General features: G+C 37.0%; 4 protein-coding genes across 6 annotated transcripts in view; 2 read left to right on the forward strand and 2 right to left on the reverse strand.

Annotated features, from left to right (window-relative positions):
* The first annotated feature begins 947 nt into the window (after positions 1-947).
* mplkip (M-phase specific PLK1 interacting protein) lies at positions 948-3034 on the forward strand. Of its 2 annotated transcripts, none has more exons than XM_059563774.1 (3): positions 948-1425; positions 1642-1851; positions 1884-3034. In XM_059563774.1, the coding sequence occupies exons 1-2, from the start codon at positions 1090-1092 to the stop codon at positions 1837-1839; spliced, it is 534 nt and encodes a 177-aa protein (XP_059419757.1). In that variant the 5' UTR covers positions 948-1089; the 3' UTR covers positions 1840-1851; positions 1884-3034. The 2 variants fall into 2 exon arrangements, with proteins under 2 accessions (XP_059419757.1, XP_059419758.1); XM_059563775.1 differs by having other exon boundaries at positions 1642-1847; positions 1880-3034.
* A 1603-nt stretch (positions 3035-4637) lies between these two features.
* On the reverse strand, positions 4638-10196 carry LOC132155012 (ras-related protein Ral-A-like). 2 transcript variants are annotated; one of them, XM_059563777.1, is made up of 5 exons: positions 10087-10196; positions 7535-7638; positions 7243-7451; positions 6934-7108; positions 4638-5482 (listed from the first exon to the last, which is right to left on the reverse strand). In XM_059563777.1, exons 2-5 carry the CDS (start codon positions 7634-7636, stop codon positions 5360-5362), a joined length of 609 nt encoding a protein of 202 aa, XP_059419760.1. In that variant the 5' UTR covers positions 7637-7638; positions 10087-10196; the 3' UTR covers positions 4638-5359. The 2 variants fall into 2 exon arrangements, with proteins under 2 accessions (XP_059419760.1, XP_059419759.1); XM_059563776.1 differs by having other exon boundaries at positions 7535-7726.
* A 934-nt stretch (positions 10197-11130) lies between these two features.
* On the reverse strand, positions 11131-16529 carry LOC132155013 (UPF0415 protein C7orf25 homolog). Its single transcript, XM_059563778.1, has 2 exons — positions 16450-16529; positions 11131-12875 (listed from the first exon to the last, which is right to left on the reverse strand). The coding sequence occupies exon 2, from the start codon at positions 12855-12857 to the stop codon at positions 11544-11546; it is 1314 nt and encodes a 437-aa protein (XP_059419761.1). The 5' UTR covers positions 12858-12875; positions 16450-16529; the 3' UTR covers positions 11131-11543.
* Positions 16530-17599: 1070 nt separating this feature from the next.
* The window catches only part of LOC132155014 (F-box/LRR-repeat protein 7), a 33650-nt gene continuing 33118 nt past the window's right edge, over positions 17600-18131 (forward strand). The window contains exon 1 of the mRNA XM_059563779.1: positions 17600-18049. Within this exon, the coding sequence (XP_059419762.1) occupies positions 18013-18049 (37 nt within the window). The 5' untranslated portion in view covers positions 17600-18012. The remainder of the gene's footprint in view (positions 18050-18131) is intronic.

Raw genomic sequence — 18131 nt, forward strand, 5'->3', positions numbered from 1 at the left:
GTAAACTGTATAAAAAGTGATGGTTACACTGACCTCTACTGGCATCTGAAGAGAAACAACCGTTTAGTTTCCAACACTGAAAAAAAAACGTGTCGGATTACCTTTCAAATAATTTTCACTCATACGTTGCTTGTGAATTTTACAAATAGTTAAAACGGTAAGTAATGCATTGAGTTAAACATGATATTTATAAGTAGAAAAACGTAATATTATTTTCTTGTAAAACATGCTCCAATCATCTTTGCTTTATTTACAACTTCGAAAAGCGTTTATATATATATATATATACAATGAAGCAAATTAAGTACACTGATATAGCTCTCACAAATATATTATTAGCAATACATATAGAGATATAAACACTGCTCTCAATAAAATAATAATAATAGTCTAATAATAATAGGGCATCCTAGGGTACGAGTTCTTAATTTTACATTTGATGCAGGTTTCAGACACCTATTAAATATGAAGCCTGTGTTATTTTATACTGCACTTTGAATATGGAGAGAAGTTTTTGAGAAAAGCACATAGAGTGAAATGAGAGAAGAATAATTTTTTTAGCTATTCATGTATAAAGGTTCTAGAATTCACACATTTATCTCCCAGGTGGGATACAAATATAAAACGCCCAGTTGAAAAGTCCATTCAGTTCCATACTGTTTCGGTGCTGGTGGACCAGTCAAGTGCTCCTTCAACAAAACAAAATAGGCTAGCTACATCTCAAAATAAATACTAAAAATTTTGGCTAGTGTTTGCACGGTTTCATTTTATTATTATTTTTTTTTTAAATACTTGAAACAACTAGTGTCTGAACTACACTAAAACTTTTGTTAAATGGTTGGTGTTTAGTGGTACTCGTACTTGTGATGTTTAAATGCGTCTCTGGGCGCTTCGCGCGCCGTGAGAATAGGCGGCAGTACTGAGTCTTTCACTGACTTTGTATTCAAATAATAATCGACGAGAGACGATTCTTCTTCCGGGTTGTGCTGTTTTGTTATGCTAAGCGAAAAACACGTTTAAGAGCGTCACGTTATAAATACACTGGTCTTCTGAGGTTTGGGAAACAGAGTTAGAAAATATCAGTACGCGATGCAAAGACCACAGTTTCGCCATCCCCGCCAGGGCTCTGGTCCACGGGCAGCAGGCTTCCGCAGCCCGCCTCCAGCCTTCGACAGGACAGGGAGTCTGATTCCATCGCCTCCGTGGGCATTTTCTACCCCACCGCCGCCGTTTGGACCTAGATTTGGACAGTGTTCTCCCAATACACCACCGAGAGAGTTTGGTGGTAACAGAGGCGGCGGCGGTGGGAAATATTTCAACGTTCAGTCTCCGGGTCACACCCCGCGCAGATCGAGCCCCAGTCCCCGCGGCGCACCGTTCAGACGCTCGCCGTATGAGAGTCCAGGACGACACTCTGGATATCAGGTAGTTCACAAGCATTCCAGGGTAAAATCTAATGCCCAATTTGAGCTTTTAAACAGTTTTATGTGCACTAATTTCGCTTCTTTGCGGTATTCTGCTGCTCTAATTAATTAATGTGATTTACGAGCGTTTGTTGTTGTTGGTTAGGACACTGTTATACCACCTCTGAGTAAGTGTGGTCGTTTTAACGTCTTTCTGCATGATAATTTTCTCCTAAAGGGTTCCCCACGGACATCCACTCCGTTTGGGTCAGCGCATGGCAGGGAAAGAGGGGCAAATGATATGGAAAAATATTACAAACCGTCAATGCTCCAAGATCCCTGGGCTGACCTACAGCCCATCTCAGTTACACAAGCTCAGTCTAAATGCAACACCAAACAAACCAATACAAGCAGACAAGGGAGGTACTACAATTAAAACCTTATCTAACTCCAGTGAAAGGGAAAAGTCACTGAACAGTCCTTTTTATTTAGTGCACCAGTTGTGCACTGTTTTTTAAGTCAAACGGAGCCAGCCAAACACATGGACCCGAGGCAGGATTCACCAGCAATAATTCTTGAGAAACTGACTTCACAACATTTCACATTTAAAATCAAATGTATTTGCTTGTATAAAGAGACATTCTCTTTTACTTTTATATCTGCACTTCAACAAAAGGATCATAAAACTGGGGTGCTGTTGTAACTGGCAGCCTATTTAAAGTAGTTTGCCATCTCTGGCCCACTCCCATGGAGTTTGCGAATCCTTCACTGAATTCAGAGGAATATGTCTTCAAACTCAAAATGCAGTCTTAACAAAAAGATGTATGATCAACACATCCATCTACCTCTCAATATTGACTGTGTGCTGTTAACTAGAACAGGTCAGGTCAAGTATTTTTTTAGGTTTGGCTCCTTTACTAATTTTCTATGGACTTTTTATTTTTGGTTTTACCACAGTCTATGATCTTTTTTGTATAAATAAAAAACATGGACTGGCAACAGACATTGTAATCATAAACGGCCCACAAAAAACTATTGTTGAATAATACGCCAAATTTAATTAAAAGTTGTAATGCAATACAGTCCTTGTCAAAAACAATTTCAAGTTCAAATCTGTTATGCTATATTTACTAAAAACATGTTTAATATCTTCAAAATTAATCTTACCATGGAAAAATGTAGATAAAACACTGTAACATTACTACACATTTCTGCAAGTTGTAATTCAGTCTTTTTTGTAGGTATTATGTTTTTGCTGTACAGTATATCATATGAATCTCATATTGGAGGTCTACAAAAATAGATTTTATTAATGTAACAGAAACAAAACATTTTATAAGGTCATTATGCTTAAATGTTTGTATTTGATTTTTATTCTACATTCACCATAATTACTGTTGTAATATTACATACATCAGTGCTGTCTTTTTTTTTTGTCTTTGATGTCAGCTAGTTCGATAATGCTTATATTTTGGCCTTTTGGTCTTTGACCCTATTCTGAATTCAAATTTCTGCATGTTCAGCATTTTGCCACGAGACACCCAAAATATAGAATGAAAGTGTATCTAAATGTATAAGAAAGACTAAAACAATAGAGGCTTATATTAAAATGTCATGTATTGTAAACCTTTTTTTTGCGCTCAAAGACAGTCACTCTTTAAAAGTCATGATGGGTCTCTTGAGGCATCAGTTGTTTATGTCAGTATCATTGCCACATGGCACACTTACCACACAAACAGACCAATCAAGAGCTTGCTGAGGGATAGTAACCCACTATGACTGATTAAACCGAGGGAACGAAAAAGTTGCATATGCCACAGTGCACACACCTATCTGAGTAAAGACAGTAAGTAAGACGGTAAGAAAGCATTTAAAAGAAACAGTGTAGTTGTAGCTGCAAAAGATTACAAAATAGTAATGTGGAAATAAACTGTCAAGCTCACATGTATTTATTTACACATGGATGTGCTTATTCAAAACCAATCATCAAAGGGTGACAATTCTTTTTACTCCAGCCAGCAGGACCAGGTGCCTGAAATGCCGATTGTGTCTAGCCCTTAGCGGTTTTTAATTTTAGTAAGATGAAGTATGATTTCACAATATACTCTTCCCCTTAAAAAATTTCTTTTTAATTTAAAATAGAAAATATAATAAACTTAGCAAGAAATATTCAATTGCATATAAGTTATGATAAAGTACACAATTCAGTCTTTGTAATAAATTCCAACCTGTTTTCACAGTAAAGTCAACTCAAGCTAGATGACGCTCTCATTTTTAAATTGTAAAATCTGTGTGTTATTTGGAACCCCTAGATAGCACAAAACAAACCTCTAAATCTGGTGCCACACACAGGGATAAGTGAATAAGCCCTTTTGACTACAAATATTTTATATACAGTACTGTGCAAAAGTCTTTGGCCACTAGTATTTTCACCAACAAAAATGTTTTTAAGTCAGTTGTTTCTATCTTTTGCTGTAGTGTGTCAGTAGTAAATATCAGTTTACATTTCCAAACATTATTTTTGCCATTAAATGTAATAATCTAGTGAGATTTTTGTTTGCACAAGGAGTTTGACAACAGAGATCTGATCTCATCATCATCCAGTCTGTCTGGAATAACATGAAGAAACAGAACAAACTGAGACCGACTCAATCCAGAAGAACTGTGGCAATGTCTCCAAAATGCTTCAAGAACCTGCAAAGTTTTTGGCACTTGTGTAAAAATGCTGTATGGGGGGGATGCCTTAAAAAATATAATGCCATAAATAGATTTTATTAATAAACTTCTATTAACTTTACTAAATTAAATCAACATTTAGTATAACCACACTATGCAGTAAAAAAGCTTTTGTCCTAGGTGCACCTGTGCATTGTTTTTTCATGTTTTGGAGACATTGCCACAGTTCTTCTGGATTGAGTCGGTCTCAGTTTGTTCTGTTTCTTCATGTTATTCCAGACAGACTGGATGATGATGAGATCAGATCTCTGTTGTCAGACTCCTTGTGCAAACAAAAATCTCACTAGATCATTACATTTAATGGCAAAAATAATGTTTGGAAATGTAAACTGATATTTACTGATGACACACTACAACAAAACATTGGTATAACTGACAATTTTGTTATTGGTGAAAATACTAGTGGCCTAAGACTTTTGCACAGTACTGTATATGTGTTTAAAAGAGAGATTGGAAACGAGTTTGGTGCACTATTTGATTTAGGATATGAAAATGAAATAATGGACAGTGCCAGCTTTATTGAAATGCATGAGCTTTTGCACTTTAAACTTTGAATTTAAAGAAAGGTTTTGGTAAAAAGCCAATTAGGAATAAATTCCATCGATTCCTGAGAATATTTTTAATAATTTGTATATTTGCTTGGGAAATATTTAGCATTGGCTATGTTACGCAAAGATATATAGCTATAATTTTCTTTTAGAAAATAACCTAACATCATTTATGTGGCTTAACACCCAACATTTTTTTATACTCTAATATTAAGGCTTTAATTTAAAAAGTAAAACAGAACAGGAGGTTTAAATCCTCAAAATACATTGTAAACTTGCTAACAAATAGTTAGGAGTAGTAGGATTTTACCTAAAGTGTTAGTGTTCAGCACTTAATGTACTCACATTCAACTAAAAGCAACTAAAGTGAACAGAATCTAGTTACAAGTAAAAAAAAATATTATAGTATTATTTATAGTCAGTTACGGTGTGCTTGAGCAGAGAAATGTTCTTATGATATGTAAGACCTTTGAAACCGTTTGTCATTTTAATGCATATCTCATGTTCTGCCCTTTTAGACCATTGAGAAACAGACACAGGCTGTAGCCTAGATGTGCTTTTAGGAGATGATGTCCAGCATATTTTCCTGGAGTGTTATGAAACTTGATGGATTTTTTGGGGAGCAGTGGAAGGGTAGAGAAGAGATGTTAGCATTATAGTGTGACCCAGTCATTATAAAATGCAACATCTTTCTCGAATTCTGGTTGCCAAACTTTTTCTCTTCTTTTTTCCATTTTTCTCTTTGCCATCTTCCATTTTTCTGGCTCTGATTTCACGCATAAGATCAAAAAACACCTGGAGAGATTACAAAGGTTGTATGAATGTATCATTAGTTCTGCTAATAATACTGATTCATTGTACTTAGTGAAGGGATAGTTTACCCAAAAAATGAAAGTTTGTCATCATTTACTCGCACTCACATCATCAAAAACATGTATTACTGACAGCCTGAAGCACAAAAGATATTTCTACATCAAATTCAGTGGGGGCCAATTAATTTTTTTTAAGGCTGTCATTGTTAATGCATGCAATTAATTTTACAATCCTTAGCATGTTAAAATAATTTAATGCAATTAAAGGGATACTTCACCCCAAAATGAAAATTTTGTCATTAATCACTTAGACCCCCCCCCCCCCCACACACACACTGTTCCAAACCCGTAAAAGATTAGTTTGTCTTCAGAACACAATTTAAAATATTTTAGATGAAAACCGGGAGGCTTGTGACTGTCCCATTAACTGCAAAGTAAAATAAACTGTCAAGGTCCAGAAAAGTATGAAAGACCTCATCATAATAGTCCATCCTGCCATCAGTGGTTCAACCGTAATGTTATGAAAAGACGAAAATACTTTTTGTACGCAAAATAAAAAGAGACTTTATTCAACAATTGATCTCCTCTGTGTCTCTGCCTCCCCATAGTGCCATTTTGGAGAATATCTGTTGAACGCAAGCACCTTACACTCTTCTGTGTCAGCCACGACACATGGATATGGTTTCTACATGCATTTACGCTTTGATTTGAATGAAAACAGCACATCTGTGCAGCGCGGCTAAAACAGAAGAACATGCATAGTTTGCGTTCAGCAGATGTTCTCCAAAATGGCACTACGATACAGAGATACAGAGGAGATTAATTTTTTTTTTTTTTTGCGTACAAACAGTATTCTACGCTTCATATTGTTACGGTTGAACCACTGATGGCAGATAGACTAGAGGCAGATAGATGTCTTTCTTTCTTTTCTGGACCTCAACAGTGTAATTTACCTGGCAGTTCATGGGACAGTCACAAACCTCCCGGTTTTCATCCAAAATATATAAAATTGTGTTCCGAAGATGAACAAAGCTTTTATGGGTTTGGAATGACGTGGGGGTAAGTGATTAATGAAACTTTTCATTTTGGGGTGGAGTATCCCTTTAAAGCAAAAATGCTGGATACAGCAAATTATAACAAAATAAACATTTGAAGCAAGATAAATGGTCTATGAAGTGTGTGATTAATCATGTTTAATCACAGAAAAAAGGTGTGACTATTTAAAATTTTTATCCATTGATAGCCCTAGTTTTTTTTTATTTTTTAGTTTGAACATTCTTCAAAATATCATCTTTTAAATTACACATTGGAAAATGTCATGCAGGCTTGAAACAACATGTAGGTAAATAAAAAATGACGTTTTTCATTTTTGGGTGAACTATACCTCAAAGTATTACATGTAATGGTTGCAAAACCAGTTTTTGCAAGGCCTACCTTATCTACGTTGGCACGGGTTTTGGCAGAAGTCTCGACATAGCTGACTGCCCACTGATCTGCTCTGGCCTTGGCCTCCTCCACTCCGACCTGCCGTCGGTCCTCCAAGTCAGACTTATTTCCCACCAGCAGGAAAGGTACGTTCTCCTCCTCCTTCACTCGAAGGATCTGTTCTCTAAAATTTAGAGGTAAAATGAGAAAGCTCTGGATATGTTTTGCTGCACGAACATGATAATTAGCCAAGCTTTTGATTTCTACTGTGCAAGACCAGTATTGTGTTAAACACCGGTTTCTAAGTCATCTGTCTACCTGAAATCAGCAGTAGCAGCAAAGGATTCAGATTCTGTGATGGAAAACATGCAGAGAAATCCCTCTCCGCTGCGGAAGTAGTTGTCCCGAATGGCAGCGTAGTCCTCCTGTCCAGCTGTGTCGAGGATGTCGATCTGGACCTCCTCTCCATCCAGAACCACCTTTTTTCTGTAGCTGTCAGCTTTGGTGGGCTCATAGTCTTCAACAAACTTGAAAAAAAAACAGCATAATTAAACTTCGTAGTTAACCTCAATTTACACATGATGTGAAATCCCTAAACATTAAGTCTTACCTCATCATACATGAATTGCAGTGTTAATGCTGACTTCCCCACGCCACCGCTGCCCACCATTATCACTTTGTGAAGGGCCAAAGCATTCTTGTTAGCAGCCATGGCTTCAGGAAATGAGAGATGGGTGGCAGTGCAGTGAAGTAGTGAGAAATCAGAGGTAGGTGGGTATTAAGGGAAACCTATAAGGAAGAACTTTGAGAAGAACAGAGTAGATGTTAATGCTTGTGTGGTTGTTTATACAGCAGCAACTATTTTAGTCATACAGGAACAATTACCGTCATTCATTACTAATAATAATATACCTGCACCCTTTCAAGTGAGTCAAACATGTTTGGGGTGTTACTTATGAATAATCAGCTTTGTCTCGTTCACATCATTCATTCAGCTTATGATGATGATGATAACACAGACTTACTTTCTTCTCGATCCCCTGAAAAAATGCTAAGACAATGAGGTTTCTCATGAAAGCTAGCACAGCATTTGTCAGTTCCCTTCCTAACTGACATCATTGCTCACTAGAATGAAGGAAGAACACAAACTCATCAGTTCTCCTAAAGAACTGTTGATGGTTTGCCCAAAAATTTAAGTTCTGTCATCATTTACTCACCCTCATGTCATTCCAAACCTGTGTGACTTTCTTTTGTGGAACATGAAAGAAGACATTTTGAAGAATGTTGTCAGCCAAACAGTTTTGGTGACCATTTAATTCCATTGTATGGACAAACAAGTTAACAGCCAATGGTATATTTCTCCAAATATCATCTTTTATGTTCCACAAAGAATGTTTGGAATCACATAGTGAGTAAATGATGGCGGAATTTAATTTTTTTGAAGGGGAACACCCCTTTAAATCTTCCTATCAAATGTAATCCATGTGGAATCAATGGATTACATATTGCCAAATAAATCACTTACAGATAATGCTCAGTATCAGGCAACTGTCCAGATTGTGAGACTATAGTTCATAGGTGTAATCCGATTGTATGTAATAAGTTTGTACAAAAAAAAAAAAAAAAAAAAAACTCTGAAAACCTGAAATCATAGGCGGAGTCTAGTATTATTGCTGTTGACTCAAGTGCAGACTGCTACCAACAGCAGTTGTTTTAGTTGTTTTTTTGTTTTACTCCCTTTACACAGCTCTTCTGTGGTGTATATAGAGAGGGTGTGACTATGTTCACATGATTAACACCATATTAACAAGCTTGTTGGTACAAAGAGTCAGAAAAAAAAATTGAATGGAAAATGTAAATGAGCACTTGACTAATGGGGCATCACATTTTTATAAAGGTACCTCAGCAGGATTTTGTTTGTGGCCCTGGTTCAGTCTAATAACAGACAAGAATGTTACAGGGTTGCAAAGTGACGGAGTGAAGTGAATATCTCTGAACCAAAGACTATGGTTTTGAACTGTTGGTAAATATTTGGATATGTTGAAATGACCTTCTTTTAATTCATAAAGATTGCAAGGTCAGAGGAAACAAGTGAGAGCACCTTTTCAGAAGATATCCTGTGCTTCAAAATTAATATTTTCTGTCATTATAGCGGTATATTTACTAATTAGCCTTTCAAAACAGACCACGCATCATGTCTGAGTATACAATACATATCAATTATAATTAAATACACCCCCATTATATATAATAGTAATATATATTTTATCTATAATATATATTATTATATATATATATTATATATATAATAATATATATTATAGATGGATGGATAGGTAGATAAAGTACAAAGTTGTCCATTTAAGGGAACAGCTTTTGTATCCCTAAAGCTACAATAATTTGACAGACTGTAGATCACAGATATGTATAAGGTATCAAACAACATGAATAGTCACACATGTTCTCCAATGGCCTTTAGCAGAAGCAACCTCATTTAAAATCTAAAATACGTGTTGTAGGTTTCACTATAATGTAAATATGCCAAAATATTTTACGAACAGGGCGCGGACTGCGGAGGACCTACCGCTGTGGCAAATAAATAAACTAACTTGGTTTGGTGATCCATTCCACGACAACTGAACAATGGCTACAATACTTGCGCGATATTTGACACCTGTTCCGTTCGTACAGTCGTTTACAGGAAAGCAAGACTCGCGTGGATTGTATTAATTCATTCAACAGCCGCTAGAGAGTGAATTGTTCTAATGCAGGGGTTCTATCATTCAAAAAGGGGATCGCCCACCACCTTGTTTCAGAAAGTGCTCATTGATACAGTTAATGACAGCTGCTGAGTTAGCAGTCTAATGTTTACTCAATTGTGTCGAAATGACATACACGAGGGGCTCTTGTAGTTCGCGAGCACTCGGGAGTAAAATCTCGAGTGATTTTCCTTTTATATTTAAATACTGACAGCGCGCTAACTGCCACTTCCGTGTTTAAGGGAGGATTTGGTTTTTAGCACTCGACTGCTAACAGGAAAAACGTACCGCTTGAGAACTTATAACGTGGTTGTATAACAAACCGTCCAACAAAGTAAACGAATGGCAGTGTGCTGTTTACAGTAAACGTGATAGAAAAAGTGTGTACAAATCAGATACTTACCAAATGAACAGGTACTCGTGTGTTCGACGTCTTGTTAGCTTTGCTTCAGTTCATGACTCGGAAGGGAGCAGCACTACTGACAGCTTCGGCTGGCTGGGCTTGGTCTTCACGCAGACTGGTTACATGTAAACAAAGGAAATATGTATCGTATGCTAAGATCTGAGCTTGTTAAATAATGCCATATAACTTGATGGGTTACTTCTCCATTATACATTTCTCTCTCAACTACAATTAGTTTTAGGGTTGTTTTAAAACTGCTTGTAATTCCAGGGCCATCTTGCCGATAATACGTCTACAGTATAGGGTTTACAGTACAGACTCAAACTAGCATGTTGTGTTTTACGATGTCACCACCTTAACAAAATTGTCCGCTTAATGGTCAGCTGGCTAACCGTACAGTAGTTGCCTGTCTCTTACTGAAGGCCATAATGATGGTAAAATAGGACTGTGATATCAGTGACTTTCTAGTTCCTCTCAAATAGAATCATAACTATTGAAATGAATAGGAAGTTATTTTATGAAATATTAAAATATTTATCTCAATCTGAATTTCATTGTGCAAGGTGTCATGTCATGAAGCATCTACACATATATTATACTAGAGCTGGCCTTACTTTTGCATTTTTTATTTTTAATCAATCAGTCTTGACGTTCATGGATCTATGAAGTCAGTTCCCCTCAAGTTCACACAGGTGTCCTAGAATAATAAGCACAGCTGTAGTTCATATTAACAATAAACGTCTTTCAAAACCAGAAAGTGTTGAATTCTTTATAAATTAATTTTTAAAATAAATGTCAGTCACTTGTTTTAATATTAATAAATATAATTTTAGCAGCTATCTTCATTCATTGCCAAATGATCTGTCAGGAATCATTCTGATTGGTGCTCAAGAAACATCATCATTATCAGTGTTGATAACTGCTGCTCAGTATTTTGGTGGAAACCAGGATACATTTCTTTCAGGAATCTTGAATGAAAAGTTCAAAAGAAAACCACAACATAATGTCAGGGAACCACAAGGAGATATTCTTCATGAGGTAAAGTCATTTGAAGAGTTTATTTAGTACTCTTATGAAAATTTGTCACCAGAAGATCAGGTTTGTGAAAAGAAATTGAAATAATAATAATAAAACCCTGAGGCATGTAGACGAGAGCTTTGAAAAGAAAGTATACTTCTCTGTTTAAACACTGTTTTGACACTATATTTTTGATATAATCATACATTTGGTTAATTTGACATCTCTGCTGGCTTTGCATTGAATTACATTTGAGGCACTAAGCTCACTTAGTTTACATAAAGATTGCTGAGTGTCTGTATCCAACCAGCCATACAATTTATTTGCGACTATACAGTAGTGCCTCTCACGAGTGTCTGGCTTTAAGAATGATAAATAACTCTAGCCATCTCTCATACAATAACTGTCCATATCTTATACAATAACCTCCTGACATTCAGTCATATTGGAGTTGCTCTCCATTCTTTCCCCTCAGTGAGTGCACGAGGTTGGTGGATAAACACGCTGTATCGCACACCCTGGTTAGCAGCAGCGCGAACGAATCCGCTATTCGCAGTCATAGTGATGGCCTGCAAGGTGTCCCCTGTCCCAAAGATCATCAGTGATCTATGATTCACCTTTGAGCTCGTAACTAAGCGTTTGGTGCGCTCAGACGGCTGATCCGGAACTACTTTAAGCCTGGCCAGCAGCTCCTTGGCTCTGCATTTTTCTCCCGGGCCTCCTAACGTATCCAAGATCACCTGGAAATCCTCAACCGCGGAATGACAAGCAAACAGCTCTTTTCCCTTCATGAATTCCTCTAGCCGGGGCAGGACCTTCTCTTGGCATTCCTGTGTGGCCTGTTCAGTCAGCACCACTTCCTTAAAAGTGAAGTGACAGTTGCCGTGGCTGAGGGACGACACATACGTGATCAAAGTGGTGATGTCAAGGTTCACCCTGTTGCACACGTCCACCTTCACTTCAGTGGGGAAGGCAAGGCTGGCCACAATGGTGTCTCGATCAACACAGGTGTGCATAAGCTCTGTATCATCACTGTCATCGTTGTCATCAACTTCCTCTTCTTCCTCAACTAAAGCTTCATTCTCTCCCTCCTGGTCCTCTTCCGCCCAACCAGGTTTGTCTTCACTGTCTTCATCCTCTTCCTCTTCTCCAACTCCGATCATTGTATTAACAGCAACAATGTCACCTCTCACAGATATGCCCATCTCTTTGAGCCTGTCTGCCATAGGACTGGAGACCCCATTGTAGAAGGCAAATATAATGTGAGGGTTGCTGTACTGCACAGGCTGCTGCCGACTGGCCTCCAGGAAATCTTCTGCTTGTCGTATAACGCTTTTATCCCCATACTGGCCACGACCTTGCCAGATGTTATGCAGTGCCTCTGCCTTGCGGCCGATGGCTTTCACCCAAGTGTGTCCGCCATTCGCCACCACATCAACCACCAACGTCTGCTTCTGGCCATTAGGTCCCTCGTAGGAGAACACGTGCAAGACACTCACCACATTTTCTAGATTCTCGGCTGATTCGACGATGGCCCTCAGATGAGTGAGATTGGTACTTTGCAGGTGGGACTCCTTGATCACAACCTTGCCGGCCTCTACCTTCTGCAGGAATTTGAGCTCAGCCCGCATCTTACTGCACAGTTTAGCACGTCCCTCAACCTCACGGCCTTGTCGACTGCAAATCTTGTCCACTCGCTCAAGCAGCTCCTTGGCTACTCTGATCCGGTCCTGCAGCGTGTTGTAAGTAGCCATTGCTGTTGAACATTATTCCTACAGAATGAGAGAATAAAAAAAAATGCTTACATAATGACCACATAGTTATAAGAGTTATAAGACAACATATGTTTGTATAGTACATTTGAAAATAACAGCTAATGCTTAGATTAGAATACATAAAAATATATGTTTTACATAGAAAATTACAATTAAAGGAATATTTCAACCAAAAATGAAATCTTGCTGAAAATGTACTCATTCTCAGGCCATCTAAGATGTAGATGAGTTTCTTCATGACAGATTTAGATAAATTTAGCATTACATCATTTGCTTACAAATGTCCAGTCCAAACAGCTGATAAAAAGATCACAATAATCCACAAGTAATCCACATTAATCCAGTCCATCAATTAATGTCTTGCGAAGCAAAGAAGTGCATGTTTGTAATAAACAAATTCATCAAGACATACAAACCAGATTCAAAAAAGTTGGGACACTGTACAAATTGTGAATAAAAACAGAATGCAATGATGTGAAGGTTTCAAATTTCAATATTTTATTCAGAATACAACATAGATGACATATCAAATGTTTAAACTGAGAAAATGTATAATTTTAAGGGAAAAATAAGTTGATTTTAAATTTCATGGCATCAACACATCTCAAAAAAGTTGGGACAAGGCCCTGTTTACCACTGTGTGGCATCCCCTCTTCCCCTTTAATAAGTCTGCAAAGGTCTGGGGACTGAGGAGGCAAGTTGCTCAAATTTAGGAACAGGAATGTTGTCCCATTCTTGTCTAATACAGGCTTCTAGTTGCTCACTTGTCTTAGGTCTTCTTTGTCACATCTTCCACTTTATGATGCGCCAAATGTTTTCTATGGGTGAAAGATCTGGATTGAAGGCTGGCCATTTCAGTACCCAGATCCTTCTTCTACACAGCCATGATGTTGTAATTGATGCAGTATGTGGTCTGGCATTTTCATGTTGGAAAATGCAAGGTCTTCCCTGAAAGAGACGGTGGATGGGATGGGTCTGGATGGGAGCATATGTTGTTCTAGATCTTGGATATACCTTTCAGCATTGATGGTGCCTTTCCAGATGTGTAAGGTGCCCATGCCACACGGACTCATGCAACCCCATACCATCAAAGATGCAGGCTTCTGAACAGAGCGCTGATAACAACTTGGGTTGTCTTATCCTCTTTAGTCCGGATGACATGGCGTCCCAGTTTTCCAAAAAGAACTTCAAATTTTGATTCGTCTGACCACAGAACAGTTTTCCACAGTCCACAGTGCCACAGTTTTAAATGAGCCTTGGCCCAGAGAAAACGCCTGCGCTTCTGGATCAAGCTTAGATATGGCTTCTTTTTTGACCTATAGAGTTTTAGCCGGCAACGGCGAACAGCACGGTGGATTGTGTTCACCGACAATGTTTTCTGGAAGTATTCCTGAGCCCATGCTGTGATCTCCATTACAGTAGCATTCCTGTATGTGATGCAGTGCCGTCTAAGGGCCCGAAGATCACAGGCATCCAGTATGGTTTTCTGGCCTTGACCCTTACGCACAGAGAAATTGTTCCAGATTCTCTCAATCTTTGGATGATATTACGCACTGTAGAGGATGATAACTTCAAACTCTTTGCAATTTTTCTCTGATAAACTCCTTTCTGATATTATATATTTGTGATCCTCTGCCCATCTTGACTTCTGAGAGACACTGCCACTCTGAGAGGCTCTTTTTTATACCCTTATTGCCAATTAACCTAATAAGTTGCAAATTGGTCCTCCAGCTGTTCCTTATATTTTCTCTACAGAAAATTCAAATTTTCGTACTCATCATTGCAACTTGTATGAGAGTGTTGGTTGGCCATCTCTGCACAATCGCAGGCTGGAACACTGGTATATTTTTCTTTTTAAGGCCATACTTGGTAAATTGCCTCCTTACTTATGTTCTCTTCTGAATCCAAAAGACACTACCAGGAAGTGTAATCTTAGATCATATGGCCAAATCATGTATGATATTCCACGAACGCGAACTGTCTTAGGTGAAAGTGCTTTTAAAGTTTTTGCACCTTTTTCCTGGTATAAATTGCAGAATAAGCTAAAATTTGACTATTTACCGACAATGACACAATTTAAAATGAGGATAAAGAACTATTTGAGTACTAAATGCACATGTGCTGTTACTGAGTGCTGCTGGTGAATATGTTGAGATGATGTTTAAATTGCCAAAATGTCTTTTTCTGTTAAATGTTTCTATATGTATTTTTAAAATGGAACTATTATTCTGCCGTCTTGGCCAGGATTCCCTTGAAAAAGAGATTCTGAATCTCAATGGGATTATTTCCTGGTAAAATAAAGGTAAATAAATATGTACATTTAACTTTTTCGCCCTCTTATTGCTACCTTTCCCAACTTTTTTGGAATGTGTAGCTCTCATGAAATCCAAAATGAGCCAATATTTGGCATAACATTACAAAATGTCTCACTTTCAACATTTGATATGTTATCTATATTTTATTGTGAATAAAATATAAGTTTATGAGATTAGTAAATTATTCCACTCCTTTTTTACTCTTAATTTGTACAGTGTCCCAACTTTTTTGGAATCGGGTTTGTATTTAACTCCATACGAGTCCTCTATCCATTTTGCTTGCTTCAGTAAAAAATCCTCTCATCTGTATCAGGAGAGAAATGTGTGCAGAACAAGCACTGTTTACAGGCAAAAACAGTTCTAAAGAAATATGGTGGTTGATATTATTATCAGAAGACAACTGGAGATTTTTTCATTGGAGGAAGTATTATTATTGATTTTAGATTAGATTTGGTTTGGCAAGAATCAATGGTTTAAAGTTCAAATACATTACTGACAGATTTGTTTCTTCCAAACATGTTTATTTTTTATGTCACAAAACACCAATTGATGAAATGTAGTTGTGTGGATTATTGTGATGTTTTTATCAGCTATTTAGACTCTCATTCTGACGGCACCCATTCACTGCAGAGGATCCACTGATGAGCAAGTTACGTAATGCTATTTTTCTCAAAAAATCTCTTCAGATGAAGAAAGAAACTCATCTACATCTTGAATGGCCTGAGGTGAGTACATTGTCAGCAAAAATATTTACATTTTTGGGTGACCTGTACCCTAAGAATAATTTTTCCGGATTTTTTATATTATTATTTATCTAAACGGAAATTCTACCGAGATTTCGCTTTTTAAATTAACCATTAATGGCAGCAGAAGCAGGATACACGAAGACTTTATAGTTGAACTAGCAAAAATCACAGTAACGTTACTTTCATCAGCATCAAAAAAGTTTCGCTGAGGTAAATTCGCTAACGAGTGGTTTTAACGAAGCATTACTGCATAATACATATATGAAGCAAGATATTAGCCTTACGAGCACATCAATCGGTGCCCAGACTATCAGGTTGTTTCTACACACCGGCTCATAAATACGCTGGCTTGTCAGCTTGCTTGGTTAGTTAAAGCCATGGTTTTCTACAGTATACCAGTTCACTTCTTCCTGCTTGCTTTAAACAAGTGAAGAATAACAGCTGATCGTTAAGGTGAAAAAAACTAAGAGCCTATCCGGATACTGTGAAATACTTATCATAGATACTTACAGCAGCATACAGGTTCAAGTTCTGCTTCTTCTGTTTTGAGCTGACGCTTTTCAACCACGAAGTAGAAGAAAGTAGTGCTGCTGTCATGAGTTTGTGTCGCCACCTAGCTTGGAGGTTATATGAATTGCTAGTGAGTTACACTAGTGTAGAAATTATTGATCAGTTCCACAATTAGGGAATTTTTATTTATATTTTGAAGATATATTTTGAATTGTATACAAAATAGTCTTCTATTTTAGAGGCAATCTTCTTCACATATTTCCTCCATGCAGTCCATTCATTTGAAATGTATATAGCTTTAAAAAAAAAACGCTAAGACAAACAAATTTTAAAATATATGTTCTTTTAAAATATATTATTAAAATAACTAGCATCTATTTCCATGTTTCTTTTCTTTTTTTTAAATCGCATGACAAATAAAAAAGCTCTTATAACTAATAATGTAATGAGTTTTATATTTCAATCAAAATCTTACTACTGAGATTCAGTCTGTTAGCCTACTAATAGCTACCGGAATATACATTAGTGCCTAATATTTTCTTGTTTTAATAAATAATATAAAATGATAGATAGCAACTGTCTAAGAAATAAGTACTAATAAATAGTTACTAGTAAAACTGAAATTGGTCTGAGAAAGTCAGACACGAATAGAATGAGTGGCTAAAAATTGCCATTTACAATAGAACATTTAGTTATAATCATATTGAGAAAAGTAAAGTTGACCTAATATAAAAACATCAAATAAAATATCAAACTTGTTATTATAGGATTTTAAATATAATTTAAGATAATTTTGATCTTAAGATAAAGTGAAGATTATTTAATAATAATAATTTATACAAAATTTTTTTTAAAGATTCTTCATGTAACCTGACTTTTAAAATCACTTAAAAGAATGCGTAAAAACGAAAATGAATAAATAAATATACATATTTGCTTAGATATAAATAAATTGTTTTGCTACAGTGAATAGGTAGTCAAATCGAAAGATAAAAAATACTAGCCAAGTTACTACGAGCAATTAAAAATAGGCAGTGGCAGTATAAAATACTTTTTATTCATGTTAAAACAGCCTGCCATAACATCGTGGCTTTAAAAGCATTGCGTTACTGTACAACAAAGGGAAGATGTTAGGTCAAAGTGTCTCGCGCTCGCAGCAGACGCTGAACTGTATTCATGGTAACAGATTCTGCACGAGCGTATGCGTGCGCCTGACGCAACATGTATCTGGTTTCCAGTCTCTCCTTTGGATGACTACGCGCTGTCTGGAGACGAAGAGCATTTAACATGAAGAAAGTGCACAACCAACACTGTATCTGAAGTAATACAGTTTTTAAACTGACGTTTGTGGAATTGCGTTTAGTTTTTAGGCTACCGATTGCATAATTGTTGTTTAGACTTTTGCCGTTATTTCAACTTTTCTAGTTGCATTACAGGATCGAACTGTATCTGAAAGCAGTCTCTGACGGATTTTCATCACATCTTTTCTTTAGCCGTACGTTTTTTTACGCATATGGATACTTTTTTTCCGGAGCGCAGACGGTAGATTATGCATTCCACAGGATGGGTGCGAACAATGGCAAACAGAGCGGGAGTGAAGGTGAGTGCCAGAATCAGACTCACAGCCAGCCACAGTGCTGCTTTCTGCTGTTCAATCTCGGTGTACAGCAGCCATAGTTGTC

This window comes from Carassius carassius, chromosome 12 (genome assembly GCF_963082965.1).
Source record: "Carassius carassius chromosome 12, fCarCar2.1, whole genome shotgun sequence".
In the NCBI taxonomy this organism is placed as follows: domain Eukaryota; kingdom Metazoa; phylum Chordata; class Actinopteri; order Cypriniformes; family Cyprinidae; genus Carassius; species Carassius carassius.